This window comes from Amblyraja radiata, chromosome 28 (genome assembly GCF_010909765.2).
Source record: "Amblyraja radiata isolate CabotCenter1 chromosome 28, sAmbRad1.1.pri, whole genome shotgun sequence".
NCBI lineage: Eukaryota > Metazoa > Chordata > Chondrichthyes > Rajiformes > Rajidae > Amblyraja > Amblyraja radiata.
In genome coordinates this window covers 26111495-26132900 of record NC_045983.1, presented here as the reverse complement: position 1 = coordinate 26132900, position 21406 = coordinate 26111495, and the positions used below count along the sequence as shown (strand labels likewise).

At 42.9% G+C, this 21406-nt stretch overlaps 1 protein-coding gene across 1 annotated transcript in view; it reads left to right on the top strand.

The window, feature by feature from the left end:
• The window catches only part of galnt17 (polypeptide N-acetylgalactosaminyltransferase 17), a 318360-nt gene extending 298650 nt beyond the window's left edge, over positions 1 to 19710 (top strand). The window contains exons 8-11 of the mRNA XM_033046150.1: positions 144 to 281; positions 661 to 756; positions 17535 to 17702; positions 18601 to 19710. Coding sequence (XP_032902041.1) covers positions 144 to 281; positions 661 to 756; positions 17535 to 17702; positions 18601 to 18744 — 546 coding nt within the window. The 3' untranslated portion in view covers positions 18745 to 19710. The remainder of the gene's footprint in view (positions 1 to 143; positions 282 to 660; positions 757 to 17534; positions 17703 to 18600) is intronic.
• The last annotated feature ends 1696 nt before the right edge of the window (positions 19711 to 21406 follow it).

Here is a 21406-nt window from a genome sequence, read left to right as displayed (position 1 = left end):
CTCGATTATCATACATCCACAAATCCACTGGTTCATTAATAACAAATGTTGGTTTTCTGTTGTATTCTTCCTTGCTTGCAAATATGAATTGCAGGAAGAATAAACCAAGTAAGTGTAATTTGTAAAGCTTCTTTGTCTTCCAGAATCCAGGGATCGACATTGGCGATATTTCCGAAAGAGTGGCTTTGAGAAAACAACTCAATTGTAAGAATTTCCAGTGGTATCTGGACAATGTTTACCCAGAGATGAGGAGATACAATAATACTGTGGCATATGGAGAGGTAATAACTGTTGATAAATATTTTGTTTTGTTTTAAATCAGATTTTGCATGAGCGTTTACACTATTGCATAGTTCTCCCATCAAGGGCAGGTTCTCATAGATAGAAGTATCAAAAAGTGGTGCAGCTGCTCAGCCGGACTTGGTGAGCCGAAGGGCCTGTTTCCGTGCTGTATCTCTAAAATCCAGTATGGAATATGTTCAGTGTGCATTGAATGAATTTGATCTGTTTTGTATTACTCAGCGGATATCATGCTTTAATTGCAAAGTACCAGAGCTTTAAATGTGTAATCATCTTTGTGGCAATTATTTTTGTGAATGTACCTCCCTACAGAGTCGCAGCTTTCCATCTCATTCTGTTATGCTGCTGTTAATCTCCTAGGTTCGTAACAACAAAGCAAAAGATTTTTGCCTGGATCAAGGTCCAGCTGAGAACCACACAGCCATTCTGTATCCATGCCATGGGATGTCTCCTCAGGTAGGCATTAACTGTTCAAAGTGTCTGTTGACATCATTGTGTCAGACCATGAGGGGGAGGCAGGGTGGTGTCAACATATAGGTATGTTGTAAGCTGCAAAGCTAATTTATTCACAAAACAGAGTCACTTGACAGAAACGACAACAACTTTTAATAAAAGTCAGGATCATTTTTCCAGAAAATTTACAATGAGTGGAAGATGAATCGTATATAAAACAAAATCGATCTCAGTCATATGCAACACTGCAGTCACCATTGGCAATGGGATTTCCCAGTCATCTCCATTCACCTGCTTAATGGTGTTGTCACTCCATGTAGCCTTAATTCTATCGAGACAATAATTATAAATTGATTCATTTACAATCTGATTGGAAGAACATAATACTAGCAAAGTGCAAATAGTTCAGAAATGCAAGAATTTAAATCAATCAACCATAGTCTTGTGGCAATTAAAAAAAAGAAGTCGGACATTTGTTCAACAAAGGTGGACACTCTTGAAGTGTGTAGCAAAGAACTGCAGATGCTGGTTTACACCGAAGATACACACAAAATGCTGGAGTAACTCAACGGGGCAGGCAACATCTCTGGAGAGAAGGAACGGCATTTCGTGTCGAGACCCTTCTTCACTCTTGAAGGATGTTCAGATGATTTGATTGCAAGATATATCATCTATGGATTATATAGCAATCACTTGGAGACACCCACTATTTCGAAGAAATCTTAACAAATTCAACTTTGCAGAATTAAAGAATACAATAGTGAGCTGAGAAGTCCAGATAATACGCCTGGCTGAAAATTTTCTATTTCACCCGTCACGGATGAACCTTTTCTCTTGCATTTTGGGATTATCTCCTTAAGGCTTTGTGTGCACCCACGCTGCTTTGGGAGGTGTTAGTGTCTTCTTTAACTAAACACCATCTGCAGCATATAGTCAACTCGCATCCGATGTACTCAGTAGCTACAGTATGTGTGTCTGATGGAACTACCGCAGACGACTGAGGATCCTGCATCAACATTTGCTCCTCAGTTAGATGTTGCTTGTTCTTCCTTATATTTGGCCTTTTAAAATCACTGTGGAAGGGCTTTTTAAACTGGGCACAGAACCTGCTGCAGAGTCTACCCTTCTGAATTTATGATATTACTAGATATTACCATTTTTTAAACACTAATAAAAATCCTCGGCACCTGATGAGCGGAGGTGGATTCTGAGTAAGATGGCCAAAAATCACAGCCGTACGTGGTAGCTTTTTTTCTAAAATCAATATAAAGCGCAAGCAGGAAGTGGTCCAGATTAGACTTTTAATTATATAGAAGGCAAGGCAATTTTAATTAGGCAAGGCAACTTTAATTAGGCAAGGCAACTTTAATTAGGCAAGGCAACTCTAATTAGGCAAGGTAACTTTAATTAGGCAAGGCAACTTTAATTAGGCAAGGCAACGTTAATTAGGCAAGGCAACTTTAATTAGGCAACACAGCTTTAGCATTTCCAAACCAAAGGCAACAGCTTTAGCATTTCCAAACCAAAGGCAACACAGCTTTAGCATTTCCAAACCAAAGGCAACACAGCTTTAGCATTTCCAAACTATATTTTCAAACCACATTAAGGGCACTGACAGGTCAGTAAAACCACTCACAGTTTAGCAGACATGTGTTCAGTGTTATTCACAGCTCAGACTGAGAGACGTGACCCTCTCGCTCCCCCAGCTTGCAGAGACTGACTGAGACACTCAACACTTCCCTGGTTTTATAGTCCCTCCGGAAGGGGCGTGCCCTCAGGAGAGAGAATCTCAACATTTTTTAAACACTAATAACTCTTTTATTTTTCATGGTTGGGAAAAATCCTCATGTCCTGTGCAGCGGAGGGGGACTCTGAGTAAGACGGCCAAAAATCACAGCCGTAAGTGGCAGCGTTCTTTCTAAAATCAATATACAGAACAACAGGAGGTGGTCAAGATCAGACTTTTAGTAATATAAGATTATCCTTTCACCGAAAGTCTAACACCCAGATGAATGCTGCTGATTCTCTAATTCCCTTCCAGTCAGCAAGAGGTGAATTCTTGATATAGGTTGAATTACACTGGAGACCATTGACATTAATAAAATTAATTGGGCCTAGATCACCAAAACAGGTACTCTGAAGATTTATCTAGACGCAAGTCCAATAAATCAAAAATCTAGTTATTTGAGCATTTTGACTCTCCAGCACATTGGATGAGTATTCATTTTCTCATGAGATGTTCATCAGATCAAAATCAGGTACTGGCACTGTTCTTGTGTGTGTTCAGAATAACCTAATGATGTTCACAGCTTCCTGCACCACAGCTCCAGGCTGTTTTCTTAGATGTGAGCAACCGAGAATAACTAAAATTCCATTGCTGGAATAGGACTTGAAAAGATCTACCAATACCAATTTAAACCATCCAATAAACATCCCATGAGTTAATTTAAAAAGTAAATGAAGATCAATTAACATGTAAAACAATTGGTACATCAGAGCTGTTTGCAATTGTAATCTGTTTTGTGACTTACTAATTATTTTCTCCTCGTTTGCATTAAACAATTGTAAACTGTTGAATATAACCTTTACCAAAAGAAGACCTTTAACCATATCTTCCATCCTGTTTTATTTATTGAGTAATTTAGCGTATTCCTATTCTTCTAGGAATACATTAAAAGGAATCTCAAACCTCTTTCAACATTCACTTTTTCATGTTTTGTCTCTTCTAATGGACCTAAGCATCATGTTTAGGCCCTGAGGCAACATTCTTGATGCACTACAGTAGTCACTCTGTATCCTGGGCACCATCGATGCCTCTGTGCGAATGTAGCCTGTACCATACCAATGGCCAACTTCAAAGCGTGTTTCCATGTACTGAGTGCACACCCGGGAATATGCAACACTGTGGTAGGTCATAATTTACATGCTGAGTTTGCACCAAGTTGGAACTCAGTGACACAGTCAACATGGCTTATGTTGGCTTGAAAATCTTCACCCTAACCAAGTGTTTCCAGATGTTTCACTGGATAATACCTTTGTGGTACAATCTGCTAGGCAGAATGAATAGAGGATGCACAGAGCAGGAAGGGAGAGGAGGGGGATGATGAAATCAAGGCTTTCAGTAAGAGGCCATGTCGTTCTAGAAGCACGTCACCTATTGTGATAGCCCACATCCTGCAGGTGTGCATCACTTTCATTGAGAGGAATAGATCGGGTAGATACACAGAGTCTCTTGTCCAATGTAGGTGAATCGAGGACCAGAGAACATAGGTTTAAGGTGAGGAGAAAAAGATTTAATAGGAATCTGAGGGGTGACTTTTCACACAAAGGGTGGTGGCTGTATGAAACAAGCAGCCAGAGGAGGTAGTTGAGGCTGGGACTATCCCAACATTTAAGAACCAGTTAGACAGGTACATGGATAGGACAGGTAAGGAGGGATATGGACCAAACATAGGCAGGTGGGATTAATGTAGCTGGGACATGTTGGCCGGTGTGGGTAAGTTGGGCTGAAGTCACTCTCTGACTTTATGACTCTATCACAACGCGGTATAAAGTATCATCAATGACTTGTTAATTTATTGCTAATGGATATCTGCTTCCTGCATCATTTCAACTAGAATATGTTCATGTTGGGCTCTTGCTGAATTATGGAGTGAACAGTGTGCACAGTACAGGGAATAAGGAAATGAAGGGGGTTATCAAAAAGCTGAAAATGGTGGATGCTGGAAATACAATGCTGCCTGCAACAGTCACCATGTCAGGCAGCATCTGTGAAGAGAGACAATGAGTTAATAATTCAGGTTGATGACCTTTCAGAACTGATGTGCTGACCTGAAACATTAACTCTGCTTCTATCTCCGTGAATGCTGCCTGACCTAAGCTTTCCAACATTTTCTGAAGAAGTTTACAATGGCATCAAAATCGGCACCCTAACCAGGTGTTTTGAGACACAGTTTCTTCACTGATCATTACTTGGTGACCTGGAGAAAGCACACCAAACACTCTATTTTCTTAGAAGGCTCAGGAAGTTCCGCATGTCCTCAACAACCCCATAAACTTCCACCGATGCGCAGTAAAAAGCATGTTATTATCGGGATGCATCACGGCATGGTTTGCGAACTGCTCCATCCAAGACCGCTAGAAATTGCAGAGACTTATGGACGTAGCCCAAATCTCGAGTTTCCCGCCTTCATCATGTTTCTCCATTTCTGGCTACGTAGTGAGGCAGCACTGGATATATTGAATATTCCGTTCAGTGTTCTTTGATTATTATCCATTGGAATGTTGTCCAATATGTTACTTAGTTTAGTTTAGTTTAGTTTAGAGATACAGCACGGAAACAGGCCCTTCGGCCGACCAAGCCAACGCTGGCCAATGATCACCAGATCACTTGCTCTATCCTACGTACTGGAGGCAATTTACAGAAGCCGATTAACCTACCAACCAGCGCGTGTTTGGAATGTGGGGAGTAAACCAACGCAGTCACAGGGAGAACGTACAAAATCCATGCAGAGACCAGCCAAGGTCAGAATGGAACCCGGGTCTCTGGCTGCTGTAAGGCAGCAGCTCTACTGCTGCACCACTGTGCCACCAGCACATACTCTTAAATTTATTACCTGAGAATTGAGAAAGCACACCCAGCAGATTCAGTCTGGGTGGAGAGCTATAACATAGGGGACACTTGCAGAGGAGACCAAAATTAAGGGGCAAATTTCTAGGCTGAGCCTTAATACATTTAATAATCAGTAGGATGTGCTGACTCTGGAGAGGGTCTAGGGGAGGTTTACAAGATTGATCCCAGGAATGAGTAGATTACATATGATGAGCATTTGATAGCACTGGCGTGCACTCGCTGGAGTTTAGAAGAATGAGGGGGAACCTCCTAGAAACGCACAGAATAGTGAAAGGCTTGGATAGAGTAGTTGTGGAGTGGATGTTTCCACTAGTGGGAGAGTCTAGGATCAGAGGTCGTAGCCACAGAATTAAAGTTTGTTGTTTTAGGAAGGAGATGAGAAGGAATTTCTTTAGTCAGAAGGTGGTGAATCTGTGGAATTATTTGCCACTGTAAGGCAGAGATAAATAGATTCTTGATTAGTACGGGTGTCGAAGGTTATGGGAAGAAGGCAGGAGAATGGGGTTAGGAGGGAGACATAGATCAGCCATGATTGAATGGCAGACTATTGATGGGCCGAATGGGCAATTCTGCTCCTATCACTTATGATCTTATGATACAGTATGAGCTTTTTTACTGAGAACACTGCTTCTATTGTTGGGGGCTAATTGCATCGATATATTTAATGGGAAGGTTGCTGATCTTAAGAGAGAAAAGGAACTAGGTGATCAGCTGAGCTAAGATAAGGTGGGGTGAGGTGAATGTGGGGCTGAAATGCTGTCATAGGCCTGTTTCTTGTGCAGTCTGCAAAATTCTACGTAAATTATTTTTAATTGACCTCAGAGAATTAAGTAGAAGCAAATTTCACCTCTATTCGGTTACATTTATATTAAAAATATATATTACTTTGAGTGTTTCTATACTTGTTGAAATTTAATAACTCCTGTCTTTATCAAATAGATTCACCTGAGGGAGTGTTGTAATTGGCGGGGAATACAACAGTCGTTGTTTGTTGTAATCTTGTTTCTCTTTCTCAAGGGTGTCATCATCTTAATCAGATCCAGGTAGGAGGAAGAAATTGGGCATTTTGCAGGAACAATTTAAAATGAACATAAAATAATTGAAAATTGATGTCAAAGATGGTCTTGGCAAGACAATTAGACAGGAGGCTTCTCTTACCTTTTTCTTATTATGTTTCTGTTCTCTGTCTTTATCAACACATAATTTTAATTTGTTTTCTCTCTCTACTTCGCTCTGAGCCTCCTTGGGCTTTACGGATTGGAAATAAAATCAGTGGGCAGTAAACCTAGGTTAAGAGGAAGATGCTACTCCTTAAGAAGAAGAATTTATATTGATATAACCTCTATGTTATTATGTTGACGCAAAGCTGGGTGTCAGTGTGAGCTGTGATGAGGATGCTATGAGGCTGCATGGTGACTTGGATAGGTTGGGTGAGTGGGCAGAAGCATGCAGTATAATATGGATAAATGTGAGGTTATCCATTTTGGTGGCAAGAACAGGAAGGCAGATTAGGAAGGCAGACAGGCAGTGAAGAAAGCTAATGGCTGTTGGCCTTCATTATGAGAGGAGTTTAGTTTAGTAGCAAGGAGGTCCTACTGCAGTTGTACAGGGCCCTGGTGAGACCGCACTGGAGTATTGTGTGCAATTTTGGTCTCCTAATTTGAGGAAGAACATCTTGCTATTGAGGGAGTGCAGCGTAGGTTCACCAGGTTAATTCCCGAGTTCAAGTTCAAGTGAGTTTATTGTCATGTGTCCCTGATAGGACAATGAAATTCTGGCTTTGCTTCAGCACACATAACATAGTAGGCATTTACTACAAAACAGATCAGTGTGGCTGGCTAGATGCAGGAAAAATGTTCCCAATGTTGGGGGAGTCCAGAACCAGGGGTCACATTTTAAGAATAAGGGGTAGACCATTTAGGACTGAGATGAGGAAAATGTTTTTCACCCAGAAAGTTGTGAATTTGTGGAATTCTCTGCAGTGGAGGGCAATTCACTGGATGTTTTCAAAGTGCTGGATTTAGCTCTTAGGGCTAAAGGAATCAATCGATATAGGGAAAAAGCAGGAGCGGGGTACTGATTTTAGATGATCAGCCATGATCAAATTGAATGGTGGTGCAGGCTCGAAGGGCCGAATGGCCTACTCCTGCACCTATTTTTCTATGTTTCTATGTTCAAAATGAAACCAGCGATTTTCGACAACAGGCTCACATATGACTGATGACTTTTCAGGTTGGGATCATTCTTCGGAATGAAGAAGAATCCAGAGACAGAATGTTGTCTGACCATTTGCCTCCACAGATGCTGTCCGTTGTGTTGCTCCAATAGATTCCGGCAACTACCAATAATAATAATAAATTTTATTTATGGGCGCCTTTCAAGAGTCTCAAGGACACCTAAACTACTGTTCCTTGTGTCTCATGTGCCCTCACAAATATAATGTTACAGTGGCCAGATCAGTTTCAGTGATAATAGCTTTTGAACAAATGTTGGTCGAGATTGACTTCAGAGATACAGGGCGAAAACAAGCCCTTCGGCCCACTGAGTCCGCAGCGACTCTGTACACTAACACTATCCTACAGACTAGGGGCAATTTACAATTTTACCAAAGCCAATGAACCTACAAACCTATACGTCTTTGGAGTGTGGGAAGAAATCGGAGCACCCAGAGAAAACCCACGTGGTCACATGGAGAACATGTAAACTCCATACAGACAGCACCCGTAGTCAGGATCGGACCTGGGTCTCAGGCGCTGTAAGGCAGCAACTCTACCGCTGCATCACTGTGCTGCCCTAAATGTTGGGTAGAACGTCCTTGCTCTTCTTCAAAGTAGTCCTATGTGTTATTTTATGTCTCTCAAGTGGGGCAGGAGTGAAGCGCACACCGGTCTCCATTTAACATTGCATCAGAAAGATAACATCTCAGAATGCGCAGCACTTGTTCGGTATGACATTAAGGTTTCAGCCTAGATTCAGCCAAAGCAGTTTCATAGGCAAGAGGTTTATTACTGAAGGACAGATAATGCTATAGCAGAGAGAAATGAGAGTAGTCATGGGATCCGTTTGGAATTGTTTCAGCCAAGAGTTAGACCATTCAGCATGAGCTGAATGCACATTAGAGTTGATGGTTGGATTGCATTCCCCCCCCCCCCCCCCCCCCCCCCCCCCCCCCCCATTGACGAGTACCTATCTAACAATGGGGTGGAACATTTAAATCAAATGCAAGTGGCATTGAAGCAACATTACAATACCATCAGCAAAATGTTCCAGGCAGTCACTGGTTTCCAGGCAATCTCCCTGGCTTGACACTGATCTCAAGTGTTGTGTGGAGTTTGTGTGTTCTCACTAGATATCACCTGGTGCTATGGTTTCCTCCTGCATCCCAGAAACATGCAGGTTGCTTTTTCTCATTGCCCACTGTAAATTACCCCAGTGGAGGTGGTGGCAGGTGAGGGAGTGGGTTGCGTGGAAGTAGATGGGTGAACATTTAATTAATGGGGTTATTGTGAACCTTTTGGACTGAATTGCACTTCTACACTTGGAGAAACATATGAGAAAAGAACACAACAAAGGGAAGCAAGAATTGGATTAACAGCCCCTTGAGTCTACTTGATTTCCTTCAGGACATTAGATTTATTAACCTCATACATATGCTTAACAGCAGAGCATTCACATTCAACAGCAAAGACTTGCAATCTTCAGACTAAAGAAATGTTGCCTTATTTCTGCCATGAATGTTGATCCTTTACACTGTAAAAGAGCAGTTCAACGCTCTCAAAGGAATCTATGCCTCAGCACCTGTCAATTCCAGTAAGCGGGGTAAAGCTGCTCTGAAGAACCAGCATCAAATTGTATTTGAGAGGCTACAGGAGTACAGATCAAAGGGTCTGTAAGGATGCGTCAGCAGCATTTAGGTTTTAGTGTGAGGTTGAGTTGTAACAGGGCCAGCAGCATCTTTGTTAATCCTACAGTTTACAAATACAGCAGCAGTGTTGATTAACTTGCTCTCAGATCTGTGAAATTGCACACCTCAGCCAACTTATTTAAAACAGCTGACTCAGATTCAGTCAATATATACACCTAATTCTCTTACCCATTATCGCTGTCTCTGCATTAGGGTTGCCAATTATCCTGTATCAAATGGGATTCGTCATAATTTAAAAAGAAAATGGTCTGTTTTGTGATATATTTCTGATCCCAAACATGGATCCCAAGATACAGTTGTCAGAAATGGGCATCGCTAAATTGCCATCATAGAATATCAGGGATGATAGAATAAAGGCCTGGATAGAGTGGATGTGGAGAGGATGTTTCCACCAGTGGGAGAGTCTAGGAGCAGAGGCCGCAACCTCAGAATATAAAGATGTACCTTTAGAAAAGAGATGAGGAGGAATTTATTTAGAAAGAGGGTAGTGAATCTGTGGAATTCATTTGTGGCTAAGTAATTGGGTATTTTTAAGGTGCAGATTGACAGAATCTTGATTAGTATATGTGTGTCAGCGGTTATGGGGTCAAGGCAGGAGAATGTGGTTGAGAGGGAAAGATAGATCAGCCTGATTGAATGGCCGAGTAGACTTGATGGGCCGAATGGCCTAATTCTGCTCCGATAACATGTGAACTTAAACGGTTCAGCATTTTATTACGCTTTTGCATTTTATGCACTGGTTTATCTCTTGGATCAAGTTTTCCAGAAGAGGTTTTCCAAATGCAACATGCACATTTAATACTGACACTCTTCCTCATGCTCCACCCTGGAAAGGCCAAATGTGAAGATTTACTTTTCTGTCATAACTTAAGTATTACTCTATCGTGGAGCTGTCACAAGTGATGTTGGTTTTGTGGAATGATGTGATCCCCACTCGTGGCTCCCTGGCATGAACCCAGCTTTAGTCAACACCATTAGTGCTTGCTTCACAAGACATTTCAATTGAGAAAGCTGAGTTTTTCCATGTACCCTTGGACGGCTGGAACTCGATGATAACGTCAATATTAAATGCACATGTCTCATTCTGTATGTGCAGACCTTACATGTTGCTCTTTGGCAGATGCATTGGGACATTTCAGGAATTTCTTTCCATGGGTGATGGAACACTTAATTAAGTTGTTGTGTCTCAATTACAGATAAGACAACCAGGCGAAAACCACAATCCGAATCACCTCATCACTTATGCCAGGCTCTGACAAATGAGAATAGCAAAGTGATTACAACTTAGCGAAGACTCCCATGAGCTTCTTAACAACTTGATTAGTGAAGGAAGGGCTGCGCATATTCTGAACACGTTCTCAGCTCCTTGGTGAACATTGAACAGTTTGCAATTATGCACTTCAACTTCCAAGACAGCAGACTTGGCTCATTTGCGAGCAGTGCTTACTTTGGAGTCCAAATGTACTGGTTCAGAGATCTAAACTGATGATCCATGCTGGTTACTTAATGCAGCACTATGGGAATCTTGCAAATATTCAAACTGGTATCTTTTAGAGTGATAGAGTCAGGCAGCGTAGAAACAGGCCCTTCGGCCCAACTTGCCCATACCGACCAACGTGTCCCATCTACACTAGTCCCACCTGTCTACCCATATCCCTCTAAACCTTTCCATGTCCTTTCCATGTACGTGTCTAATTGTTTCTTATACAAAGTTCTGGTAATGTTTAGGTTAAGACATTTGGGTGGCACCGTGGTGCAGTTGCCTTACAGCGCCAGAGACCTGGGTTCGATACTGACTATGGGTGCTGTCTGTACGGAGTTTGTACGTTCTCCCCGTGACCTGCGTGGGTTTTCTCCGAGATCTTCGGTTTCCTCCCACACTCCAAAGACGTACAGGTTTGTAGCTTAATTGGCTTGGTATCATTGTAAATTGTCCCTAGCGTGTGTAGGATAGCGTTAATGTGCAGGGAATGCTGGTCGGTGCAAACTCGGAAGGCCGAAGTGCCTGTTTTCACGCTGTATCTCTAAAAATAAAAATTAAATTAAACTGAGGCTCTCAGATGGGCCTTATGGTACCATTAAATAAAATATTTCCTTATCAACATTAATCTATCTACCAATATTACTGAAGCAGATTTTTTGTTCGTTACTGTGTTGGCAACTTGCTGTGCACAAATCAGCCACAGCATTTTGTGCGTACAAGTACCATAGCCGTGAAGCAGCATGGACAATTTGCTGAAAGGCATTGTAATGGCATCAGATCATTTTCAAACTTGTTGCAGTGGCTTTGCAAGTGCATTGGGATTTAAGGGAGGATCCAGGAATTCTTCTGCAGCCACATCTGCTGGACACACCGGGAACCTTATTCATCCCAATTCCTGATTCCTTTATGTTCACAAGCTTCACAAGTTTTAGGAGGAGAATTAGGCCACTCTGCCCACCAAGTCTACTCCGGCGTTCAATCATGGCTGATCTCTGCCTCCTAATCCCATTTTCCTGCCTTCTCCCCATAACCCTTGACACCCGTTCTAATCAAGAATTTGTCTGCCTCTGCCTTAAAAATATCCACTGACTGTGGCTGGTACTGATTGTGGATGATTAGCCATGGGTGCTGGCTTGAAGGGCTGAATGGTCTACCCCTGTCTATTGAGTATTGTCTATTGACTTGGCCCCCACAGCCCTCTGAGGCAATGTGTTCCACAGATTAACTACCCTCTGACTAAAGAAGTTCCTTTTCACCTCCTTTCTAAAAGAGCGCCCTTTAATTCTGAGACTATGACGTCTAGTCCTAGATTCCCCACCAGTGGAAAGATCTTTTCAACATTCCACTCTATCTATGTCTTTCGTTATTCTGTAAGTTTCAAGAGGTACCCCCTCAACCTTCAAAATAAGCTGCAGCGAGTACAGGCCCAGCGCCGTCAAACGCTCAACGTATGGCTAACCCACTCATTCCTGGGATCATTCTCGTAAACCTCCTCTGGACCCCCTCCAGAGCCAGCACATCCTTCCTCAGATATGGGGCACAAATTTGCTCACAGCATGTTTTTGTAAAGCTGGGCCCGCAAGAAGAAATGAGCCACACAGATACAAGCTGTGCTCTTTCACTAGCTCAACACTCTCATCATCCAAGCTTCCGTAAAGGCCTGTCCCACTTTCACGACCTAACTCACAACCTTTTTTTACTCGTGGACATTTTCCATCAGGCTAGAAAAATGCCCCGACCTACTTGATGCCACGAGTACCTACGACTAGCATCACAACCTACCTACGATCTCCTACGACCTCGTGACGACCATGCTGCGAGTATGAGTCCAGGGCAAACTCGTCAGACGTCGTGCATTAGGTGGTGAAAGTGGGACAGGCTCTTTACTCTCTCACCACAATCATTACAATCCATCACAATGATCCCATCTATGTTTGTAATGGCAAATCTTCAACCTTTCCAGTGCCCTCTTTTCCAGTTGCCATTAATACACAGGTACAGTAGGAGTGACCTTACGCAGACCCAATAGAACAGATCTTCCAGTCGTTATTACCAGTTATAGATCTTCCAATCGTTATTACCAGTTTAGTTGATTGGTTATTGAGGTAAACAAAGAGATGAATGTACAAGGCTTTCCTAAGCCTGCATGCAAGTTGTGGCTGGATGCTCTGTCCCTGCTTTGGTGAGAACTGTATGCCCTCCCTCCCTGTGCCTGCTCCTTCCTGTGCCCTAAGCCCTTACATATACACCTTCCTGTGCATCTAATGACTGCCCCCAAGAGTCCAAAATAATACTGCAAGATGTATCTAAGCAAAATAACATGATATGACAACAATAAACATAAATGGCTCCTTTAATGTTCCAAGGAAACACTTTTCCGGGTTTCTTGACTCCAGAATAGCTGGCACCATCCTTTCCTGACACTCCGCTAACATCCAGCCAGAAAAAATGTAAATTGAAATCAATGACATTTGCGAAATGGAAGTGATCAATATCAGCATTTCATTGTCATTAATAATTAATCTTATATGTGGGATTTTATAATTTACTGATGGCATTGCTGCGATGGCATTGTCTTACAGATTTTAAAATCATTCAAGAGCAAGTTAGTCCGTGAAATCAAATCCGCTGTCTTTGTCAATGGTTGGGATCAGTTTAATTAACTCTGTATAGAGTGCAGAGATGTAATGGAGAGAGAGAGTAGCTATATTTGCCTCATCAGCTTCACAGCAAGAAGGACATTATTGCTATTGAGGGAGTGCAGCATAAGTTCACCAGGTTAATTCCTGGGATGGCGAGACTGACATATGATGAAAGAATGGGTCGACTGGGCATGTATTCATGGGAATTTAGAAGGACGAGAGGGGATTTCATAGAAATATATAAAATTCTTAAAGGATTGGACAGGCTAGATGCAAGGAAAATTGTTCCCGATGTTGGGGGAGTCCAGAACCAGGAGTCTCAGTTTAAGAATAAGGGGCAGGCCATTTAGGACTGAGATGAGGAAAAACGTTTTCACCCAGAGAGTTGTGAATCTGTGGAATTCTCTGCCACAGAAGGCAGTGGAGGCCAATTCAATGGATGTTTTCAAGAAAGAGTTAGATTTAACGCTTGGGGCTAAAGGAATCAAGGGATATGGGGAAAAGGCAGGAACGGGGTGCTGATTTTAGATGATCAGCCATGATCATATTGAACGGTGGTGCTGGCTCGATGGGCCGGATGGCCTACTCCTGCACCTATTTTTCTATATTTCTAAGAGGAGAGTGTAGTTAGGAGAAGGCAGCAAAGGCAGTCTCACCGTCAGTTTGTGGGCTGATGTTATGCAGGACTAAAATGTAGCACGTTGTTCAGATCCATAATCAATTAGAGTGATGGAGGTTTAGAGGAGACCTGATAGAAGTATGTAAAATGATGGGAGGTATTGATAGGGTAGGCAGTCGGAACCTTTTTCCCAGGGTTAAAATATCAAAATTAAAAATAAATTTAAACAAAAACTTTGACCTCTCAACATAAAGCCGTGCCCTCTAGTTTTAGACTTTCCTGCCCTGGGGAAGAGAAGGTAGCTGTTCACCTTATCTCTTCCCCTTCTGATTTGATATACCTCCGTAAGGTCACCACTCGGCCTCCTACACTTAAGGGGAATAAGGATCCATGCCCATCAACCCTTGTCTCCTTTGATTCTTTTGTCACTTCCCTACACTAAGTACACTCACAATCACAGTGGCACAGCGGTAGAGTTAGCGCCAGAGACCCAGGTTTGATCCTGACCACGGGTGCTATCTGTACAGAGTCTGTACGTTCTCCCTGTGACCACGTGGGTTTTCTCCAGGTGCTCCGATCTCCTCCCACACTCCAAAGTTTGTAGGTTGATTAGCTTATGTCAATTGTAAATTGTCCCTCGTGTGTAGGATAGTCCTTGTGTACGGGATGATCGCTGGCCGGCGCGGAGTCGGGGGGGCTGAAGAGCCTCTTTCCAAGTTGTGTCTTTAAAGTCTAAAGTAAAGTAAAGACAAAGTAAAAAGCACACACCTTGAGCACGTTACTATACAGCACAGCACTACACAGCAGTGAAGCTTGGAAGACCAATCTACATCAAGAATGCAAATTGAATCATTTTCATTTCTGCTGTCTTCGTTGTATTCTGGGAGATTTCTGGCAGCTCAAAATCATCAATGAATCTGTCCTCTCTCTGACCAACATGCCTCGCATCCCTGTCACCCTCAAGCAGAAGCATCTCTACTGGCTTGGACCTGTGCACATGATGGAAAATGGACGCATCTCCAAAGAGGTGCTATACAGGGAGGTCACCAATGCATAGAGGCCAAGAGGAAGACTGAAGCTTCCCTATGAGGATACTATTAAAAAAGATATGACACATTTTAACATTGGCACTGACAACTTGGAAGTGGCTGCTGAGGACCGAGGGAGGTGGACAAAGGCGGGTATGAAGCACCACGACATCATGTGGTTCAAGACCGTGGAGGGGAGGCGCCATGATGGTGCGCGTGTGTCAGGGGTTATAGGGAGAAGGCAAGAGAATGGGGTTGAGAGGGAAGGATAGATCAGCCATGATCGAATGGCGGAGTAGACTCGATGAGCCTCTACTCCGATGATTTATGAACATCACAAAATGGTCAACGGCCACAGCAACACACTCCCCGATCCCAATGGCGAGAGACAAGTTCACCTGTGGAAGCTGTAGGAGGCTCTGCCTGTCAAAGATCGGCCTAGTCATAGTGCAACCACAGGTAAAACAATCTGCTCTCCAAGCAGGGCAACATCAAAGCCGCACCATCATCTCTCTCAGATGGACGGATGCCCACAACAATGGGGATAATTTACAGTGGCCAACTAGGCTACCAGAATATCTTTAGGATGCAAGAGGAGGCAGAAACACTGACAGAAACCCTCACAGTTAACAGGAGAATGTGCAAACTCCACATGGACGGCACATATAATAAGGGCCAAATTCTCAGTCTCTGGAAGCCATCAGTAATGAGCACTGCGCCAACTATGTCACCCCTCACTGCATTATAGTGAAAATCCTTGAATCGTATGTCCGTAAGTTGAACACCAGTTACACGTCCCAATATGACTGTCAAAATATTCAGAAGAAAATGGAACCCATAATACACATTTTAAAAATATTAACAATATCTCCAAGAAAAACAATAATTGTACATTTTGTGACTCAAAGTGATGCATTTCATGGCACCAGAAAATATATATTTATTTGATAACAATCCTCAAGGCAATGAGGGTATTAGCATAGAGATTTAAAAGAGAAAATGTAAAGTGCTGGAATATGAATAGGTGATGTTTCAGGTTGGGGACCTTTCTTCAGACTGACATGGATAGGAGACGTTTTGGGTCAGGATCCTTCTTCAGACATAACACAGTCTGAAGTAAGGTCTCGACCCGAAAGGTCAAACATTCCTTCTCGCCAGAGATGCTGCCTGTCCCACTGAGTTACTCCAGCTTTATGTGTCTATTTACAGTCTAAAGAAAGCTCTGGCTATCCATGTCCTCCAGACCCTGCTGCCTGATCCATTAAGTTACTCCAGCACTTTGTGTTTTATGTAAGATTCCAGCATCTGCAACTCCTTGTGTCTACTCTTTTTAAGAGAGAAATTGTTTCCAGTTCCCGCAACGTTGGTGCCCTCTAATGTCAAACTAGGTACATTGCAGGGCTCAGCAGACAGGCTTTGGGAATGATGGTGTGTGGTTTGGAAACTGAGCATCACTGACACCGTTTCTATTGAAAAGGATTTGGGATTTTTAATTTGGGATTTGTCTGATGTGAAAATCACGTTATGAATCCAGTGCAAAAGACTGGAAGAGAAATACCTGTCGGCAGCAGCTAGGAGAAAAGATCATTCTGAAGAAGGGTCTCAACCCGAAACGTCACCTATTCCTTCCCTTCAGAGATGCTGCCTGTCCCGCTGAGTTACTCCAGCATTTTGTGTCTATCTTCGGTGTAAACCCGCATCTGCAGTTCCTTCCTGCACAGGCAGACATTTATCATTGTTTGCTGTTTATTTATAAGTTGTGTCAACAGTATTTTACAATCCCATACCTGTCACACTTACTATTATGAGCTCTGGAAGTGACCAGTGGGGATTCAAATGATTTTCTATTTAATTGTTACTGCTGACTTTGGGGCTAGGTAGACACAGACAACGGGGCCTTTGATAACGACCAAAGGCAAAAGGATGAAGGAGTTGCGAATTGTGAAGCCAGAGGAAAGGAAGGTGGGTGGAGGGAGAGGGGGATTGCAGAACTAGGTGTGAATCCAGGTGGGGCACAAGTGAGGGGGGGGGGGGGGGGTAGGAGAAAGAACGATGGGTGTAGTGGAGAAAGGAGAGGGTGGGGGTGGAGTTGTAGGGGTTACCTAATATTGGAGAATTTAGTATTCATTCCGTTGGGGTGTAAGCAGTCTGTAGTAAGTCAGCACTCTTGCTATTTGCAGTGGGATTGGAGTGGTGAAAGTTGGGGTCATTGGGTTCATCAGGTGGGCACCCTCCTTCTTTGACGATTCATTGATAAGCCCACAACATCTCCAGAGGGCTCAACGGTGATACCTGGCGTCCCAGTTACACCCCCCTCAATTCCATGCCCTCCTGTCTTCATCTTGCAGCCCAATTGTTGTCTCCCCTTTTGATCCAAAGTAACCAGCAGAAAAACTAAAGTGTCGTTTTACAGCTGCAATAAAATTATTTTTGTCTGCCTCTCTTTTTCAGCTGGTCAGATATACAAAAGAAAGATACATACACCTTGGAACCTTGGGGTCTGTTGTTAAGCTGCCGGACACCCAATGCCTGGTGGACAACAGGAAGAGTCGACATCCTCAGCTTATAGATTGTGAGAGAGTGAAAAACGTTTACCTGAAGTCTTGGCGTTTTGTCCAGGTGGGTGACAGGGATGATGCCCCATTTAAACTGGAATCGTCTCCATCATTTACGACAGGGAACTTCAGGACATTTGGACAGGTACATGGACAGGAAAGGTTTGGAAGGATATGGGCGAAACGCAGGCATGTGGGACTAGCGTAGATGGAAGATCTTGGTCGGCATTTCCATGCTGTATGATTCACAACCAGCACCTTAGCATCTACTGTATATTCCTTCATTAGAGCAATTCGCGCTACTCTCCATGGCGACTTCATTCTAGTTGCCGCAAAATTTTCAACATGTTGAAAATTTCTCGGTGACCAAAATTAGGCCGCGACTAGTTCCCAAAATGTGGAAACTCCTCACGACCATGAAGGCGACTCCCCGGCAACCACCCGCGAACATATGGCGACCATGTGGCAACTGCAAAGTCTCCTGCAGCCGCCTAAAAAGTTGCCTGACATCTACCTATGTTACTGCAAGTGGGACCCCCATAAAATAAAATACTCATAGTTTAGCTTAATTTACAGTCTCAGCAACTGTAGAAGACAGAAGAATGTAGATACAAGGAACAACAGATGCTGGTTTGCCAAAGAAGATAAAGAGAGCTGGAGTAACTCAACGGGTCAGGCAACATCTCTGGAGGACACAGATAGGTGACGACTAGAGCCTGGACCCTTCTGCATCTGAAGATCCGATCTAAAACGTCACCTCGCCATGTTCTCCAGCGATGCTGCCTGACCTGCTGAGTTACTCCAGAACTTTGTGTCTTAAACTATAAAAGATTGTGGTGGAGTAATTCATAAACATTTTCAGTGACCTATAATGTGGCTGTGATTCGTTACGAAGCCGTTGGTTTTTGTCGAAAGTATCCAGTTGTTACTGTGATTGTGAATGTGATGTGATGTCTCCTCAGAATGGATCGATCCTTAACCTGGAAACTGGCCGCTGCCTAGAGGTGGAAAGCAACAAGAAGGCTGATTTTGGGCTGGAGTTGGTTTTACAGCAATGCACAGGACAGAAATGGACAATTAAAAATGTCTTGAAGCAAGCGACCTAAAGCTGAACTGGCACAATCCAAAGAAAACTGGATCCCTCAGTAACTGAATGACTAAAAAAAAAAACCATCTGAGTGATATTCTGACAGGCCTGGGGAAGAGAACGCCCTTAAGGCCTCCAACATATTTGAGTGAAAACACAAACTCAAAGTGGGTTTAATCTGGGCTTCTGGGCTTTTATTTTTATTTTGTGGTTTTAAAATAAGATCTTATTTTCAGTGAATGTTATATATAATCAAATGGGGAAAATGTTGAGAAATATCTATTCAATAAATTAATAATTCCATGTGATTAAAATTGATTGGTACACACTGTAAAATGCTTCTGTCAAAGCTAACCATTGACAAGTGGAACTCAATGAGATGTGAACTGCTGTTACCTCTTGACAACCATTATCATTTGGGATTTTGTGCCGACTCTCAGCCTTTTGAGGGTTGGTCTGAGTGTGGTCATTGAGATTCCAATGTGCATGAATCCATTATGTGTTTAGCTGCTTTCACATTTGACATTACTTTTCCAAGTACTGGTACTAACGTACATTGACTACAAATGCCGTGAGGCATTTTTGAATTGAAAACTGATGGAGCACATTGATTTGGAATTGGAGTGATGATATTTTGTCATGTGGGGCTTTGAACTAACTTTGCTAAATCTGCTCTCAGTGCTCTCACCAGTTACCTTGTTGAATTCACATTATTTCTGGATACAGTGGGTCTCTTAGTATTAGAGCTGCTGTGCAAACGAAAGAGGGAACTAGGGTTGAATAAAATGGACCCCTGAGCGACATCAACTAAAAGGGTGAGGACCACTGCATCCAGCAGCTCTAACCGTCACTGGAAATCTGGCACAAGTATCGATTTCCAACTTGTATTGTCAGGAATTTGCTTGTATCAATATTGTCTGTATGTTGTCGTAAAAGTGAAATAAAGATGTGGCAGAGACACTAAAATATACAAAACAGTTGGAAAGGATCAATTTAGTTTTGCAGTTATTTGTTGTTAGGCTGTTCACGGCATAATTTACACTGAGATCTTACGTTCTATTATAAGACCATAAGGCATAGGAACAGAATTAGGCCAGTTGGCCCATCGCGTCTACTCCACCATTCAATCATGGCTGATCTATTTTTCCCTCTCAATCCCATTCTCCTGCCTTCTCCCTGTAACTTTGGATGCCCTTAGTAATCAAGAACCAATATGTTTCCAAGATGGCACACAACCCAGGCAACTATTTGCATGCTGGCCACAGAAGAAGATTCTACAATCACATATTACTATCTTAAATCTATACACTGTAAATGGCTTGATTGTAATCATGTAATGTCTTTCTGCTGACTGGATAGCACGCAACAAAAGCTTTTCACTGTACCTCGGTACACGGGACAATAAACTAAACTGAATTGATCATTAAAAATTTTAATCTGCACTTTAAAAATTCCCAATGTCTTTGCCTCCATAGCCATCTGCGGCAATGAATTCCACAGATTTACCATCCTCTGGTGACAGAAATTCCTCCTTATCACCATTCTAAAGGTACGTCCTTTTATTCTGAGGCTCTGACCTCTGGTTCTGGACTCTCCCATTACTGGAAACATTCCTTCTACATGCCCTACATACAGGGCAGTCACGGTGGCACAGCGGTAGAATTGCTGCCTTACAGCGAATGCAACGCCGAGACCTGGGTTCGATCCCGATTACGGGTGCTGTCTGTACGGAGTTTGCACGGAGTCCCCGTGACCTGCGTGGGTTTTCTCCGAGATCTTCGGTTTTCTCCCACACTCCAAAGACTTACAGGTTTGAAGGTTAATTGGCTTGGTAAATGTAAAAATTGTCCGTAGTGGGTGCAGGATAGTGTTAATGTGCGGGGATCGCTGGTCAGCACGGACCCGGTGGGCCGAAGGGCCTGTTTCTGTGCTGTATCTCTAAACTAAACTAAACACTCTATCTAGGCCCTTCATTATCTGGTAGGTTTCTATGAGATCTTATGGAGAGGGATTGAATTTCAGTCCCTATTTCCAGAACAAAGGCAGCCCTTCCTACTCTAAAGGCATGCAGGTTTGGAGGTTAATTGGCTTGGCATTAAAAAAATGTAAAATTGGCCCTAGTGTGTGTAGGATAGCGTTAGTGTGCGGGGATCGCTGGTCAGCGTGGACTTGGTGTGTCGAAGGCCCTGTCTCCGCGCTGTACCTCTAAACTAATTTCAAGTGGTGGATAAACTCAGGAAACGCTGACTTATAGATGAGTGTTACTGGCATATCCATAGCTGATGCACCAAGCATATCTTCAAGGGTCGGAACTTCATCAGATGCATACTCAAACAAGACAAGTTCAGTACATTCAGGAGAGATACCAAGAGAGAAAAAAACCTCCTTTGCTGTGAGAAGCTTTGCTGGAGACATTTTATGGCTTTGCCAATTATTCCAACTCACACTGCCCATTATTTCATCAAATTCAAATACTCATCAGGGTTGTAAAATCACCTGGTTATTGACTACATGGTCTCCAGGACAGGGTGGCACAGGTCCACAAACTGGTAGAATAGCACCTCATATTCTGCTTGAATAGCTTACAATTTTACAGCATAAACATCAAATTATCCAATTTCAAGTAATATAACCACCATCTCTACCTATCTTTCCTTCTGATCTACCCTGGTCCTCACACA